This window comes from Mandrillus leucophaeus, unplaced genomic scaffold (assembly GCF_000951045.1).
Source record: "Mandrillus leucophaeus isolate KB7577 unplaced genomic scaffold, Mleu.le_1.0 Scaffold199, whole genome shotgun sequence".
Classification (NCBI taxonomy): Eukaryota; Metazoa; Chordata; class Mammalia; order Primates; family Cercopithecidae; genus Mandrillus; species Mandrillus leucophaeus.
Genome location: NW_012102020.1, coordinates 240,009 through 257,806, shown reverse-complemented (window position 1 = coordinate 257,806; position 17,798 = coordinate 240,009). Strand labels below are relative to the sequence as shown.

The 17,798-nt window shown below is 40.2% G+C and overlaps 1 protein-coding gene across 1 annotated transcript in view; it reads left to right on the top strand.

Moving 5' to 3' along the window:
- Positions 1-17,512, top strand: part of PIGX (phosphatidylinositol glycan anchor biosynthesis, class X) — a gene marked incomplete at its 5' end in the record, with an annotated part of 23,769 nt that extends 6,257 nt beyond the window's left edge. Inside the window, 5 exons of the mRNA XM_011978722.1 lie at positions 5,579-5,720; positions 12,601-12,814; positions 13,378-13,431; positions 15,902-16,002; positions 17,369-17,512. Of these exons, the coding sequence (XP_011834112.1) occupies positions 5,579-5,720; positions 12,601-12,814; positions 13,378-13,431; positions 15,902-16,002; positions 17,369-17,512 (655 nt within the window). The remainder of the gene's footprint in view (positions 1-5,578; positions 5,721-12,600; positions 12,815-13,377; positions 13,432-15,901; positions 16,003-17,368) is intronic.
- Between the last annotated feature and the right edge of the window lie 286 nt (positions 17,513-17,798).

Genomic DNA, 17,798 nt, shown 5'->3' with positions numbered 1-17,798 from the left:
CACTGCAAGCTCCGCCTCCCGGGTTCCCGCCATTCTCCTGCCTCAGCCTCCCGAGTAGCTGGGACTACAGGCGCCCGCCACCTCGCCCAGCTAGTTTTTTGTATTTTTTAGTAGAGATGGGGTTTCACCGTGTTAGCCAGGATGGTCTCGATCTCCTGACTTTGTGATCCACCTGTCTCGGCCTCCCAAAGTGCTGGGATTACAGGCTTGAGCCACCACGCCCGGCCTCAAATAGCATAGTATTTGTATAGAACCTACACACACCATCTCATATACAGTATATTTTTATATATACAACCAGTGCCTATATATACAATATTCCATTTAATCTTCACAATGGCATGAGATAGATGATTTTTTCTTATTTTTCAGATGAGGGAGGTAGAGCTCAAAGAATTTAAATAATTTGGTAGAAATTAGGGTGATAGAGCTCTGACTCAGACTTAGTAATAGTATACTTCAAAGCCATCTCAAGTACTATGATACACTACTCTAAGTCACTATTTCTTACTACTGTTGATTCTAAATGACCAAGCTGTTTCCAAAAAAGAAACTATCTTCAAAAGATGAATATTTGCCTATATTGAAGATCTTTAAAAGTCTGACAAAAGGGTGTGGAAACCATTTCTCAAGAAAACTTCCCCAAACTGAAGCTTCTCAAGGTGATTATTTTGAAATGATTCTCAGATACTTGATATCTAAATTCTGATTCATTTATTTTTTTTTAAATTTTTTTTATGCCGGGTGCAGTGGCTCACGCCTGTAATCCCAGCACTTTGGGAGGCCGAGGCCGGCAGATCACGAGATCGGGAGTTCAAGACCAACCTGGCCAACATGGTGAAACCCCATCTCTACTAAAAATACAAAACATTAGCCGAGTGTGGTGGCAGGCGCCTGTAATCCCAGCTACTCAGGAGGCTGAGGCAGGAGAATCACTTGAACCTGGGAGGCAGAGATTGCGGTGAGCCGAGATTGTGCCACTGCACAGAGTGAGACTCTGTCTCAAAAAAAAAAAAAGGGGGAAGAGTATAGTTATTTCACCATGAAGTATATTTGTGTTAGGTTTTTTGTAGATAGCTTTTTATGAGTTGAAGACTTTCTCTTAAGTTTCTGGTTTCCTGAGAGGTTTTTTTGTTTTTTTTTTCCATGATTGGGTGTTAAATTTTGTCAGATACTTTTTCTTCCTCTGTTTTGAGAGGATCATACAATTCTTATATTTTATTCTGTTAATATGATGAAGTACATTGATGTTTCCAATAGTGAACCTACTCCTTGGTCATGCGATATTTTCTTCTTGAAATAGATCTGGATTTGTTTTGCTAATAACTTGCTAGGTATTTTCACTTGTATGTTCACGAAGGCTATTGGCCCATGACTCTGTTGTGATGCCTTATTCTGGTTTTGCTGTCAGGGCATTGCTGGCCTTATCGATTGGGAAACATTTTCTTCTTCTCTAGTTTCCGCTTGTGTAGCATTGGTATTATTTATTCCTTTAATGTTTAATAGAATTTAACAATGACTATGTGAAGCTCTGTTTTTGGGTGTGTATGCTACATTTAGGATTGTTCTTGATGCTCTTGATATGTTCTTGATGAACTGGATGAATTGACCCCTTTATCTTTGTGTAATGTCTTTCTTTTTTTTTTTTTTTTTTTTTTTTTTGAGACGGAGTCTCGCTCTGTCACCCAGGCTGGAGTGCAGTGGCCGGATCTCAGCTCACTGCAAGCTCCGCCTCCCGGGTTCACGCCATTCTCCTGCCTCAGCCTCCCGAGTAGCTGGGACTACAGGCGCCCACCACCTCGCCCGGCTAAGTTTTTGTGTATTTTTAGTAGAGACGGAGTTTCACTGTGTTAGCCAGGATGGTCTCGATCTCCTGACCTCGTGATCCGCCCGTCTCGGCCTCCCAAAGTGCTGGGATTACAGGCTTGAGCCACCGCGCCCGGCCTAGTCTTCTTTTTTTCTTGCCTTATTTTGGATACATTGAGTATTTATTAAGCATTCTGTTTTATCTCAAGTGTTGGCTAATTAGCCATCTCTCTCTGGTTTTAATTTGCTGCTTTAGGGTTTACAATGTGCAGTCGTTACCTATCACAGTCTACCTTCAAATAATTTTATTCCATGTCACAGATACTGTTTTATCAGGACAGTTTCATCTCCTTCTCTTTTCTATGCTGTTGTTATCACATATTTTACTTTATTTTTTACTTGCGTTATGAGCCCCACAATATATTGTTATTGGTTTTTCTTTAAGCAGTCACTTTTTACATTATTTATTTTAATTGTGATAAAATACCCATAACATAAAATTGACAATTTTAACTTTTTTTATTTTTTATTTTTTGAGATGGAGTCTCGCTCTGTCGCCCAGGCTGGAGTGCAGTGGCGGGATCTCGGCTCACTGCAAGCTCCGCCTCCTGGGTTCACGCCATTCTCCTGCCTCAGCCTCCCGAGTAGCTGGGACTACAGGCGCCCGCCACCTCGCCCGGCTAGTTTTTTGTATTTTTTAGTAGAGACGGGGTTTCACCGTGTTAGCCAGGATGGTCTCGATCTCCTGACCTCGTGATCCGCCCGTCTCGGCCTCCCAAAGTGCTGGGATTACAGGCTTGAGCCACCGCGCCCGGCCTAGTCTTCTTTTTTTCTTGCCTTATTTTGGATACATTGAGTATTTATTAAGCATTCTGTTTTATCTCAAGTGTTGGCTAATTAGCCATCTCTCTCTGGTTTTAATTTGCTGCTTTAGGGTTTACAATGTGCAGTCGTTACCTATCACAGTCTACCTTCAAATAATTTTATTCCATGTCACAGATACTGTTTTATCAGGACAGTTTCATCTCCTTCTCTTTTCTATGCTGTTGTTATCACATATTTTACTTTATTTTTTACTTGCGTTATGAGCCCCACAATATATTGTTATTGGTTTTTCTTTAAGCAGTCACTTTTTACATTATTTATTTTAATTGTGATAAAATACCCATAACATAAAATTGACAATTTTAACTTTTTTTATTTTTTATTTTTTGAGATGGAGTCTCGCTCTGTCGCCCAGGCTGGAGTGCAGTGGCGCGATCTCGGCTCACTGCAACCTCTGACTCCCGCGTTCAAGCGACTCCTGCCTCAGCCTCCGGATTACAGGCACATGCCGGCACGCCTAGATAATTTTTGTGGGACAGGGTTTCACCATGTTGGCCAGGATGGTCTCCATCTCCTGACCACATGATCCGCCTGCTTCAGCCTCCCAAAGTACTGGGATTACAGGCGTGAGCCACCACGCCCAGCCTAATTTTAACTATTTTTAAGTGTACAATTCAGTGGCATCAAGTACATTCACATTATTGTGCTACCATCACCACCATTCATTTGCAGAACTCTTTGTTTTGTACAACTGAAATTCTTTGCCTATTAGGCAATAACTACTCATTTCTCCTTCTCCCAGCTCCTGGCAACCAGCATTCTTGTCGCTGTGAATTTGACTCCTCTGGGTACCTCATATAAGTAGAATCATATAATATTTGTGACTAGCTTATTTCACTGAGCATAATGTTCTCACCGTTCCTTCGTGTTTTAGGGTATGTCAGAGTTTCCCTTCTTTTTAAAGCTGAATAAATTCCATTGTATGTTGATACCACATTCTGCTTGTCCGTTCATTGTTGACGGGCACTTTGGTGGCTCCTGCCTTTTGGCTGTTGCCTCTTAAATGCCTGTTTTCATGTACCCAGAAGTGGAATTGCTGGATCATATGATAATTCTGTGTTTTTGAAAAATTGTCATAGAGTTTTCCATAGTGGCCATATCATTTTACATTCCCACCAGCGATGCTCAAGGGCTCCAATTTGTCTAGCAATCATATTTGAAAGCAATTAAAACATGAGAAAAAAGTATTTTATATTCCCCCACATAGTTACCATTTCAGATCTCTTCTTTCTCATAGATTTATGTTTCTATTTAGTATCATTTACTTTCTGTCATTTCTTGCAGTGACAAATTCTCTTAGTTTTGTTTGTCTGAATCTTTATTTTGCCTTTATTTTTGAAAGATTTTCCTCCTGGATGTAAAATTTCTAGATTGACAGCCGCTTTTCTTTTACTACTTTAAATAAGTTGCTCCATTATCTTCTAGCTTATTCTTATCTTTGTTAATCTCTACATAATTATTGATAACTTTTAAGATTGTTTTCCATTGACTGGATAATAATATGCCTTGATGTGATTTTCTTTGTATTTATCCTGCTTGGAGTTGGTTGGGCTTCTTGGATTTGTAGACTTATAATTTTTATGAAATTCAGAAAGTGTTCAGCCATTATATCTTCATTTTTTTTCTGTTACATTCTCTTCTCTATTTTAGGAACTCCAAATACATGTATACTAGACTACTTGATATTGTTTAAAGGCCTTGGAGGCTGTTCTTTTTTTCTCCCTGGTCTTTTTTCTTCTCTGTGCTTCAGCGTGGATAGTTTCTGTTGCTCTGTCTCCAAGTCACTGGTCTTTTCTTCTTCAGCATCTAATGGCTTTTAATTACGTCTGAGTAAGTTTTTATTTCAGAAATTATATTCTTCATCTCTTAAAGTTGCATTTAGCTTTTTAAAAATATATATCTTCTCTCTCTGTCTCTCTCTCTTTTTTTTTTTTCTTGAGACAGGGTCTTGTTTCTGTCCCCCAAGCTGGAACATAGTGGTGCTATCAGAGTTCACTGCAGCCTTGACCTCCGGGGCTCAAAAGATTCTCCTACCACACCCTCCCTTGTATTTGGGACTATAGGCACACATCACCACGCCTGGCTAATTTTTAAACTTCTTTTAGTGACGGGTCTCTCCATATTGCTTAGGCTGGTCTCAAACTCCTGGCTTCAAACAATCCTCCTGCATCAGCCTCCCAAAGTGCTGGGATTATAGGCATGAGCCAGCATCCTCGGCCTATTTTTTTCTTTTTTCTTTTTTTTAGGTGGGGATTTGCTCTGTCACCCAGGCTGGAGTACAGGGGCATGATCTTGGTTCACTGCACCCTCTACCTCCCAGGCTCAAGAGATTCTCCTGCCTCAGCCTCCTGAGTAGCTGGACCACAGGCATGTGCCACCATGCCCGGCTAATTTTTGTATTTTTGGTAGAGACTGGGTCTCGCCATGTTACCCAGGCTGGTCTCAAACTCCTGAGATCAGGCAGTACACCTGCCTCAGCCTTCCAGAGTGCTAGGATTATAGGCATGAACCACCATGCCTGCCTTGTGGCCTGTTTTTTTCTATGTAAATATCCAGTTGTTTCAGTACCATTTGTTGAAAGGACTGTCCTTTCCCCATTAAATTACGCTGGTGCCTTTATTGAGAATTGTGTGAGGGTTACTGGATTCCATTGCTTTCCGTTGATCTTTGTCTATTTTTACAATAATGCTATAGTGGCTCATGACATGAATTAGGAAAGATCTAATGGATGATTCTGACGTGTTATAAAGATTTCATTTGACCTTATGATCTACTTTTGGAAAGTGAATTTTGAAATACAGTGTTTTCACTAATAGGAATACAGTGTTATGTTATCTCATTTAACAGTTGAATGAAGAGATTTACTTTAAATGTACTTGTCTTACAGAGACCTTTTAATCAAAGTGAAGTTTGGAGAAAGCATTGAGGACTTACAGACCTGCCGACTCTTAATTAAACAGGACATTCCTGCAGGACTTTTTGTGGATCCATATGAGTTGGCTTCATTACGAGAGAGAAACATAACAGAGGTACAGTTATTAGGGGATTTTTTGGGAGAGAAATTAATTTAGGGGTGCTATAGTTTGGACTAAGGAAAAATAGCAGGTTTCTTTTTCATTTTCTTAAAGTGTGTAAAGTGACATTTTTAGAGATAGAATGGGCATAGTCTTTGTCAAGTGAGTGACTCTTGTCAGGAATAAGCCAACTAAACTGAGCTAGTTAAATGCTTTTTAGCAAGGTGGTTCACAGCTCAGTGACTAAGCAAATTATCTGTGTGTATGTGTATGTCTTGAGAAAATTAATGATTAATAAATAGTGCCTCAACAGTAACTTTGTTAATGAGAATGACATATACCCCAACATCTGGGTAAGTGTTGCATCATTGCATTCCAGCCTGGACGTCAGAATGAGATTTTGTCTCAAAGAAAAAAAAACAAAAAAAAAACCTGAGGCACAACGAGGCCAAGTAACTTCTCCAAAATCATATAGGTAAATGGAAAAGCCAATAAATGGATCCAGGATTGTCTGATTGCAATATTGTTGCCCTTGCTGGGCCTAAATCTTACCCCTTAGTTAGAAGAGTTTCCCTGACTTTGTTCTTTTTTTTTTTTTTGAGACGGAGTCTTGCTCTGTCGCCCAGGCTGGGGTGCAGTGGCCGGATCTCAGCTCACTGCAAGCTCCGCCTCCTAGGTTTACGCCATTCTCCTGCCTCAGCCTCCCGAGTAGCTGGGACTACAGGCGCCCGCCACCTCGCCCGGCTAGTTTTTTGTATTGTTTAGTAGAGACGGGGTTTCACCATCAAGCCAGGATGGTCTTGATCTCCCGACCTCGTGATCCGCCTGTCTCGGCCTCCCAAAGTGCTGGGATTACAGGCTTGAGCCACCGCGCCCGGCCTCCTTGACTTTGATAAGAATTCCTTGGGGGCACGTTTGTACAGATTATTGCCTTCCTGGGAAATCCTGATTTTTAGGTCTAGATTGGACCTGAAAATCTGGTTTGAAGAACCCAGATGATTTCTTGTTTTTTTTTTTTTAATTATTGTGGGTACGTAGTAGGTATATGTAACCCAGGTGATTTCTGTTAAGAAATTTTGGGAGACACTGTCTTAGTTGATAAGATTATAATCTACTTATAATTTTTAAAACTGTAAAATAGATGCATCTATAGTTATTCATGATGGCAGTTTGTTTATTTCTAATCGTGGTTTAGGCCAGTTTCTTTACCCGTTTATTGTATTTTAATTTTTTTTGAATAAGTAATTGCATTCTCAAGGGTTCATTGAGTAGATATAGAAAGGTATGCAATGATAGCATTCTACCTATGTCAACCCCAATCACCAAGTGTGTTCTCAGTTTTTTGTGTATGTATCACAGTTCACATACACATACAATGACGGAAGGACCTCATTTTTTAAAATTTAATTAATTTTTTTTTTTTTTTGAGATAGACTGTCTGTTGCCTAGGCTGGAGTGTATTGGCACAATCTCGGCTCACTGCAACCTCTGCCTCCCAGGTTCGAGTGCTCCTGCGTCAGCCTCCCAAGTAGCTAGGATTACAGGTGCATGCCACCATGCCCGGCTAATTTTTGTATTTTTAGTAGAGTAGGGGTTTCACCATGTTGGCCTAGCTGATCTCGATCTCCCGACCTCAGGTGATCCGCTCGCTTTGGCCTCCCAAAGTGCTGGGATTATAGGCGGGAGCCACCGGCCAGAAGGATCTCATTTATTTTTTTTCTTCAATGAATTATGAATTCTAAGTGAGGCTTTTCAAATTTAAAATAATGGATTTCAAATTTCAACACAGTTTTTGGCTTGTAAGGACATGGGTTGGAATCATATTTAAATCTACTTAATAAAATCACTTACCGTGTTCTAAGAAAATGGAAGTTTTTTGGATGGGGATTACCCAAAAAGTCATACCTTTGGATGGGGATGAGATTTGGATGTTTGAAGGTTGACTGTTACAAGGGTACAGGTAGAGAGTGCCATTATAGATTGATTAACAAGTTTATCTTGATCTTGATTTTCTGCTTTCTAATCTTCTAATCCCTAATTGTAAGCCTTGTAAGTGTAGGTACTTATTTATTTTGGAAACTTCTAGAAAAATAGATGTTACATTTGTGACATTTAAATATATGGAATTTGATGCCTGACATATTAGATGCTGCTTGCTTCTGCCTAGTTGAGATTGTGGCCCAATTCCTTGTACAGAAAAACTCTGTTATGCTGAGTGTTATTATATAATAAGTGTAACTGGGTAGAAGGAACTTATATGTAGGGACTGACTGATGCTTGTATACCTGGATTAATGTCTTGACTCTGCTCCAGGAAATAAAATTTTTGGCTGCAGCAAATGGAACTGTGGGCCCAAACTAAATGAGTAATGTGCCAGCGAAATGCTTTGTAAGGAGCTTGTGATGGTTTGTGAATAATTTGAAAATAAATGCAAGCCTTAAGTAGGTTCACCAAGGATAAGGCATATCAAATAAACCTCATTTCACTTTTTTAGGTAGGGCTATTAAATGTATTTTTTCATCAAAATCCTTAGATTCTTTGAAAACAGTATAATATTAGATTGAAACATATAAAATTGCTGTTTTATAGGTCAAAATGGAAACACTTTCTGAAACCGTAAGTTTTACTCAAAGTATGTAGTATTAAGGCTTATGCTTAATAAGTGGACAAGTGGAGAACAGGTAACAGATTTAGTCTCTCACTTGAAACAAGCAAGAAATAAACAAAATATATGAAATAATGAGAAAAGTCATTGGATATCAGGCAATGAAGGGCAGAGATATCCAAGAGAAGGGAAATAAGTAAGGTGAGCCCTACTGTCATCCAGCTTATTTCCTTGAGAATGTTTTCAGGCTTAATGCAGGGAAGAGAAACTCAAGCAGAGCCTAGTGGACTTTTTGAGTTGAGGAGATAAAGCTGAGATTCTGGGCAGACAGAGGTCACTAGAATTCGCAAGACAGTGTACCAGAGAGGAGAGAACTTCATGGAGGCAGAACTCCAGAAATAACAGAAGGTTCCTTTCAAGTATGTAGCTGAGTATTTTTCAGTGTGTATATGTTAGGAAACTACCTGATGCCAGGGAAAGAACCATCTAACAAACTGAGCGGTAACAGTGTCTCTCTGTTGAGTAACTGCACTCACACAGGGACGGGAGTAGTACCTCGTCCCGACAACCAAACTGCGAAAAGCCTGATAATTTCTTTTTTTTTTTTTTTTTTTTTTTTGAGACGGAGTCTCGCTCTGTCGCCCAGGCTGGAGTGCAGTGGCCGGATCTCAGCTCACTGCAAGCTCCGCCTCCCGGGTTTACGCCATTCTCCTGCCTCAGCCTCCCGAGTAGCTGGGACTACAGGCGCCGCCACCGCGTCCGGCTAATTTTTTTTTGTATTTTTTAGTAGAGACAGGGTTTCACTGTGTTAGCCAGGATGGTCTCGATCTCCTGACCTCGTGATCCGCCCGTCTCGGCCTCCCAAAGTGCTGGGATTACAGGCTTGAGCCACCGCGCCCGGCCTATAATTTCTTGAACAACGGATAAACAGAGAACTTTTACTCAGTAGCAGGGAATACTTAGCCGCAAACTGAACGTTGCTTTAGTCCTGCATAACAAATCTTAAAAGCAAAACCTTAAAAAAAAAAATCAAACTGTTTCTAAGTAAACTACCTGCACTGCAAACAAAGCTCAAGAATATGTATAGGAGTACAGACATATCCAGCAAGATCAAATCAGCAATTTCTTAACTCTAATAAAAAATTAGCAGCTAAGCAAGGATGTGGGGGAAAAAAATGACCTATAATGAGGAGGTGAATCAATCAGTTAAAACCAATCCAGAATTGCCCCAGATGTTAGAATTAACAGGCCATAGACCGGGGTTGGTGGTTCACGCCTATAATCCCAGCACTTTGGGAGGCTGAGGCAGGTGGATCACTTGAGGTCAGGAGTTCGAGACCAGCCTGGCCAACATGGTGAAACCCCGTCTCTACGAAAAATACAAAAAATTAGCCAGGCGTGGTGGTGGGCACCACCAGCTACTCGGCGGCTGAGGCAGGAGAATCACTTGAATCCCTGAGGTGGAGGTTGCAATGAGTTGAGATCGCGCCATTGCACTCCAGCCTGGGCAACAAGAGCGAAACTACAACTCCTTCTAAAAAAAAAAGGAATTACCAGGCCATTAAAACAGTTACTGTAACTGCATCCCATGTGTTCAGAATTTAACTGGAATCATGGAAGATATTTTTAAAAGTCAGCATTGAACTTCTAAAGATTAAGACTGCAGTGTGTGAGATGAAAAATACACTGAATGAGTTAGTGGCAGATCAAATATTGCAGAAGAAAAGATAAATGAACTTGAAGATACTGCAATAGAAACTACCAAAAATATAAAACAGATAAGAAACAAATTTACAAGGTGAGCAGAGCATTAATGAACTGTGTAACAACTAAGTGGCTTGCCCTACATGCCACTGGAGTCCCCAAAGGGTAAAGTGAGAGGCAGAGATGGAAAAAATATTTGTAGAAAAATTGACTGAAAACTTTCTGAATGTAATGAAAACTATAAACTCAAATATGAAAGATGCTGAAGTACAAGAACATGAAGAAAACTATATAAAGGTACATGATAATCAAATAGCTTAAAACAATGATAAAGAAAATCTTTAAAGTAGTAAGAGAAAAAAGATGTTACTCGCAGAGGAGCAAAGATGATAAGATGATGACAGTGGTAACTACAGGGTAAATATGTGAGACTTCCCATCTCTTTACAAGATAATAGACAAAAATAATAACAATGTAGCATAGCATTGATACCATATGTAAAAGTAAGATGTGTGACAGAAATATCACAGACGGCTGGGCTCAGTGACTCATTCATACCTCTAATCCAAGCACTTTGGGAGACCGAGGTAGGAAGATTGCCTGAGGCCAAGGAGTTTGAACCAACCCAGGCAACGCAGTGAGAATCTCTACCAAAAACTTTAAAAATTAGTTAACTGTCAGGCGTGGTGGCTCACGCCTGTAATCCCAACACTTCAGGAGGCCAAGGCGGGAGGATCATGAGGTCAGGAGTTCGAGACCAGCCTGGCCAACATGGTGAAACCTCATCTCTACTAAAAATACAAAAAGTTAGCTGGGCGTGGTGGCGTGTGTCTATAGTCTCAGCTACTTGGGAGGCTGAGGTGTAAGGATTGCTTGAGCCTGGATGACTTCAGTGAGCCGTGATCACGCCAGTGCACTCCAGCCAGGGTGACAGAGTGAGACCTTGTCTTAAAAAAAGAAGAGGCTAGGTACGGTGGCTCATGCCTATTATCCCAGCTCTTTGGGAGGATAAGGCAGGAGAATCGCTTGAGCCCAGGAGATCAAGGCTGCAGTGCACCATGATTGTGCCACTGCACTCCAGCCTGGGTGACAGAGTGAGACTCCGTCTCAAAAAAATAAGATAGTAGTGCATATAAAGCATAGTGAGATAAGGCTGCCAAAAAGCTAATGCAAGTTTTGCCTAAAGAAGATAATACTGCTACTGTACTCTATGAGTATTTCAAAGGCAGCTAATATGAGGAATGATTTGGAAACCATGTCATGAGAACCCAGGAGAACTGTGAACATTTCCCTTGTCAGGAGAAGACTTCGTGGCGGCAGCTATGGTTGCCTTCTGATGATCAAAGGATCCCTAGTGGAATAAGGAATGAATTTATTGCAGACATTGTAAGCAAGAACAACTGATAAATGTTACAGGCTAGTACATAAAGTTTCTACTCATGAAAAAGAAATAACCTTATAACGGTAGATAGATCGAGATGACTCATAATAATGAGCTTCCTTCCAGTCACTGGAAGTATTCAAGCAGTGGCGGTATACCTGAAAAATACCTTTGTTGGTACAGTGGTTTAATTTTATTACTTCTAAGGTCCCCTATGACTCATGAGATGATACAATTCCTTGACTTTTGCCAAGGAGTTCCGTTCCTGCTGTGATTAACTGAAAAGGAACAACATGAAAAGAAAACATAGCACTTGGTGTCACTGTCAGAGGACAGTTAGGATGCTTGATGTGATGGGAAGGAGTTAATGCTGTTTGTTTCTTTAAGTTATGCCCAGGTTTTGCATGGACAATCTAAAGAGAAGTTATGTGTGTGTGTACATCCATACATGTACACATAGGTCATGTGTATAATGCCTGTGTGTGTATGTGGATATATGTGTGTGTGTACATAAATATGTATGTATGCGTGGATATATATATGTGTGTAATAAATAAATATACATGTTATAACTCAGGCCTAATTTCTGCCATGTGTACACTTTCACTTTTGGTGAATACTATACTTTTCTATAAAATAGTTTTTACTATATTATTTTAAGAAATCATTTACTATTTTTTCCATTAACTTTTTATACCCTCTCTAGAAAGAGTGCTGGCCTTTGCTTTGACTTCCTGACCGCAGTGCTCATACTCACTGCCCTCACTTGCTTCTCTGAAGAACAGGAAATTGTCAGAATGATACCAGTCATTTTAACTCAATACAGGTTTCACCCTTTGTCATCGTTTTTGTGCTTATTGAATAATGCTATATTCACACAATTTCTCAGTTCTTAGGTACCTGTTTTGTCACCTAAACACAGACTAATAAGAAAATATTACAGGAATAATTTTTATTACGGGGAAATTTGGTACCCTAGAATATAATTCCCCCAGTTTATTTTTAGTAAGCAAACTTTTATTAACCATAAATTGTCTTCTGTTTCTCTCCTTAAAATTGAGGATGGAAGGGGAATGGAAATTTTTTGTAAAAGGGGCAAACTTGACACTGCTCTGTGTGTCTGAATACAGTCTTCCAGTTTTCACTTTTAAAAAATCTTCCTCATTCATTTCTTCTTGATTAATATTGATTTTCTTTTTGAACAGGCAGTGATGGTTTCAGAAAATTTTGATATAGAGGCCCCTAACTATTTGTCCAAGGAATCTGAAGTTCTCATTCATGCCAGACAAGATTCACAGTGCGATGACTGTTTTCAAGCCTTTTTGCCTGTGCACTACCGCTATCATCGGCCACACAGTCACGATGGAGAAACCTCGATTGTGGTCAATCACCCAGATTTGTTGATGTTTTGTGACCAAGGTGAGGGCTGCAGGTGTTTTCTAAGGGTCAGAAAATAAGAATAAAGGTATGGTGGCAAGTTCTCCTTCTGCTAGGGTGGCTGGCAAAGTTCTATTTCTTGACCTAAGTGGTAGTTAGAAGGGTATTTGCCTTATAATAATTCACTAAACTATGTATTTGAGTAGATTTTTATGTGTGTGCTTTATTTTACAATCAAAAAGTTAAAAAGAAACATGCATTTTCCATCCCTGTCCTTGACACCGCTGCCCCAACTGTCGTCTCCTTCCCTCTACGACTAACCCACCATCCTGACTTTCAGATACTTCCTTATGTTTCTTTATATGTTTATCATCCAGATGGGCATTCCAAGATACTATACCAAGACTAAGGTCTTGTCCATTTATAAAAATCTACTATTTCCCTCAAGTCTCTTAATTTACAGGTTTCTCTCTATCCCTTTCCTTTCTTCCAAACTGAACTGTTGAAAGAACCTGGGCCATTTGACCTGCAGAGTTGGTCGTAGCTGGGGTTTTGCTAATTGTACTCATGTTCCTCCTACTTCTTTACTTACTGGAAATTGGCAGCTGGCTCCAGAGGAATGATCAGATTCAGGTTTGATTCCTTTCACAAAACTATAGGTAGTGCTGTGTTCTCTTCTCAGTAGCCATTTAATCTTAGTAGGCATGTACATGTGTTTATTTTTGCAGCCTTTGGTCCACATTGCCCCTCTGTTGCTTTTTGTTTCTTTGTACCAGTCTTGCAGGACTCTGTGGCTTTTGATGTTTTGTTTCCACTTGCATGTATTTTGATGTTTGGGAAGATACTTTATCACCTAGTTTTGTTGTAAATTTTGTCTGTGAGTTTTTTATTTTGCTGCATGATTGTTGTTTCTGTTTTTATGTGAGAATTTGGGTAAATTGAAAAATTAGCTGGGCGAGGTAGCTCACAATCCCAGCACTTTGGGAGGCTGAGGCGGGTGGATCAGAGGTCAGGAGTTTGAGACCTGCCTGACCAACATGGTGAAACCCCATCTCTACTAATCTCTACTAAAAATACAAAAAATTAGCTGGGCATGGTAGCAGGGGCCTGTAATCCCAGCTACTTGGGAGGCTGAGGAAGGAAAATCACTTGAACCCAGGAGGCGGAGGTTGCAGTGAGCCAGGATCGCACCAGTGCACTCTAGCCTTTGCAGTCTTCTCAAGAACGTTTTCTTTCTTCCTTTTTTTTTTTTTTTTTTTTTTGAGGCGGAGTCCCACTTTGTTTCCCAGGCTGAAGTGCAGTGGCGTGATCTTGGCTCACCACAATCTCCGCCTCTCCTGCCTCAGCCTCCTGAGTAGCTGGGACTACAGGTGTGTGCCACCACGCCCAGCTAATTTTTGTATTTTTGGTAGAGATGGGGTTTCACTGTGTTGGCCAGGCTGGTCTCGAACTCCTGACCTCGTGATCCGCCCACCTTGGCCTCCCAAAGTGTTGGGATTACAGGCATGAGCCACCGCGCCCAGCGAAGATGTTTTCTTTAGTGTAAGAAGTTCCTTTCAGTTTTTGGTTCTTTGTGTCTTCAAATTTGGGTTGATTTAGAATGTTTATAAAAGTTAATAGCACTGAGGCTAGGTACAGTGTATCACACCTGTAATCCCAACACTTTGGGAGGCCGAGGCGGGCAGATCAGTTGAGGTCAGGAGTTCGAAACCAGCCTAGATAACATGGTGAAACCCCATCTCTACTAAAAATATAAAAATTAGCCAGGTGTTGTGGTGTGTGTCTCTAATCCCAGCTACTCAGGAGGCTGAGGCACGGGAATCGCTTGAACCCGGGAGGCAGAGGTTTCAGTGAGCTGAGATCGTGTCACTGCACTCCAGCCTGGGAGACAGAGCAAGACTGTCTCAAAAAAAAAAAAAAAAAAGGTTAATAGCGCTGTTACTAAAAACCGACAGATGGAAGGTTTTTAATGCTACATTTGTTACCATCGTACCTTTCATGTTGAGAAAATTTAAAAGTGTTCAGTTATATTAGCTTTGTTCATCCAACCTTGTTTTCTGTTTCCATTAAAGGTACCTCTTAGCATAAATAAAGTTTGGAAAAGTTCCTCTCCTGAGAGAACTGGATTCTGGTATTCTGTCTTTTTATCTGAATGCTCTTTTATGGGTGTGTTTCATATGGAAATTTACCGAGTTTTGCACTTACAATATGTTTACTTTTCTGAGTGATGCTTCAAAAAGAAGTTTACATTAAATTTTTAAGAGCAGCCCCAAATTTGAGTACAATGAAGATTCATTAAGAAGTCATGTTCGGCTGGGCATGGTGGCTCACGCTTGTAATCCCAGCACTTTGGGAGGCCGAGGTGGGTGGATCACGAGGTTACGAGTTTAAGACCATCCTAGCCAAGATGGTGAAACCCCATCTCTACTAAAAATACAAAAATTAGCTGGGTGCAATGGCAGGTACCTGTAATCCCAGCTACTCTGGAGGCTGAGGTAGGAGAATCGCAAGGTGGAGGGTGCAGTGAGCCGAAATTGCACCACTGCACTCCAGCCTGGGTGACAGAGTGAGACTCCGTCTCAAAAAAAAAAAAAAAAAAAAAGAAGTCATGTTCAACTTCAATACTTTTGTAATTTTCTAATTTCTTAGGCAGTCACATAAAAAAGGATGCTAAAAGGCCAGGCGCAGTGGCTCACGCCTGTAATCCCAGCACTTTGGGAGGCTGAGGCGGGTGGATCACGAGGTCAGGAGATTGAGACCATCCTGGCTAACACGGTGAAACTCCGTCTCTACTAATAATAAAAAAAAAATTAGTTGGGCGTGGTGGTGGGCACCTGTAGTCCCAGCTACTCGGGAGGCTGAGGCAGGAGAATGGCGTGAACCCAGGAGGCGGAACTTGCAGTGAGCCGAGATCATGCCACTGCACTCCAGCCCCGGCGACAGAGCGAGACTCTGTCTCAAAAAAAAAAAAAAAAGAATGCTAAAATAACAGAATGTGATAGATGGGTCCGGATCATATACATAATGTATTAAAATGTTTGACTACTTCTATCTATTGAGGTTTAATACAAGCCTAGCTTTGAGTCCAAATACAGGTTTTCTGACATCATTTTCTACAACTTTTCTCAGAGTTCCCAATTTTGAAATGCTGGGCTCACTCAAAAGTGGCGGCTCCTTGTGCTTTGGAGAACGAGGATATCTGCCAGTGGAACAAGATGAAGTATAAATCAGTAAGCTAATATTTTATGTTGTTTTTTAGATCATGTGCCTCATTTAAAGCTCTTTCTGTAATGTTTCTGCCATATTTAAGAGATTAGCACTTTTTTTTTTTTTTTTTACGGAGTCTCGCTCTGTTGCCCAGGCTGGAGTGCAGTGGCACAATCTCGGCTCACTACGGGCGTGAGCCACCGCACCCGGCCAACTTTGTATATATTTCATCTTTATATATACCAGAAAAACCAGGTGGCCATTACTAAGGTGATATTCCATCCCAAGGTTTGTTGACGATGTCATTTTTTGAATGATGGTTTTCAGATAGCACTTTGTTACGGACTTGTATTTTTGGGGGTGTAAAATCATAATTCAGGTATTTACAAAAAGAAAACAAAAAGTATTCCCAAGTTACCTAAATTTTAATGTTTTGTAAAACTTATTATAAGTGTAAACTTTCCCAGTGTTTTTCACGGAACTCCTTTATCTTCAAAACCAAATAGAAAATAGAACCGAGTTGAATGTAGGAACTTTTGCGTTGCTGGTCACAGCAAAGGTCACATTCCGTTGCACAATATGTGAATAACAAGGTTTTAAAGCTATCTGGGGTGAGAAAGGCAAATGGGAATGAAAGGATAATTCAGTTTTTGTTGTTTTAATGGTTTTCCTATACATCTTCAATTTAGAGAGAATTCTGTATTCTAATTTGAAACACGTTAAGAGGAAGTAAATGTTTATATTGATTACAGAGGTGACACTGGGATATAGCTTTTCTTAAAGGAATATACTTTATGTAAAAAGCAGAAAAATCAGAACTAATGAGATTTAGCAACTTATTGTGGGAACTGAGTCTGATTCTGTAACATTAAATGAAATGTTAGATTCAAAAGTCATTCAAACCAATAATATTACATGTAGTGTAGCACTGGCTGAAAGATATTTAAAACAAAAAGGAAAGAAAAAGATCCAATTAAAAATCAAAGAAATAGTGGTCTCACCTTATGACATGCATTTTGTTTTACTATATTTATTTATTTATTTAATTTGTTTGAGATGGAGTCTTCCTCTGTCGCCCAGGCTGGCGTACAGTGGTGCGATCTCAGCTCACTGCAAACCTCCGCCTCCCGGGTTCAAGTGGTTGTTCTACCTCAGCCTCCCTAGTAGCTGAGACTACAGGCACCTGCCACCACACCTGAATAATTTTTGTATTATTAGTAGAGACGGTTTAGTAGAGATGTTGGCCAGGCTGTGTTCGAACTCCTGACCTCAAGTGATCTGCCTGCCTTGGCTTCCCAAAGTGCTGGGATTACAGGCATGAGCCACCACACTGGGCCCATGACATGCATTTTAAATGTCTAACTTCTCTCTCTCTCTCTCTCTCCATAGGTATATAAGAATGTGACTCTACAGGTTCCAGTGGGACTGACTATACATACCTCTTTAGTATGTTCTGTGACTCTGTTCGTTACAATCCTGTGCTCTACGTTGATCCTAGTAGCAATTTTCAAATATGGCCATTTTTCCCTATAAGTTTTATGTAGTTAAATGCTTCCTAGAAACCTAAATAAGATCTATTAATTTCTGACGAGAGGTGTTCTTCTAGAATTTAGTTAATTACTTTTATCTTTTGTCTTCATTTGTGGCCAAAATTATGTTTACTAGAGGAAATTTGGGGTAATTCTCAACTAATTCCAAAATTTAGTGCTCTATTGCATAGATCCTTGGTAATCCTCAAGCATCAAAGGCCATAAGAGGAAACTTAATTCTGCTAAATTAATGTTTATTTTGTGAGAAGTGACTTTATCTTCATTTGAGA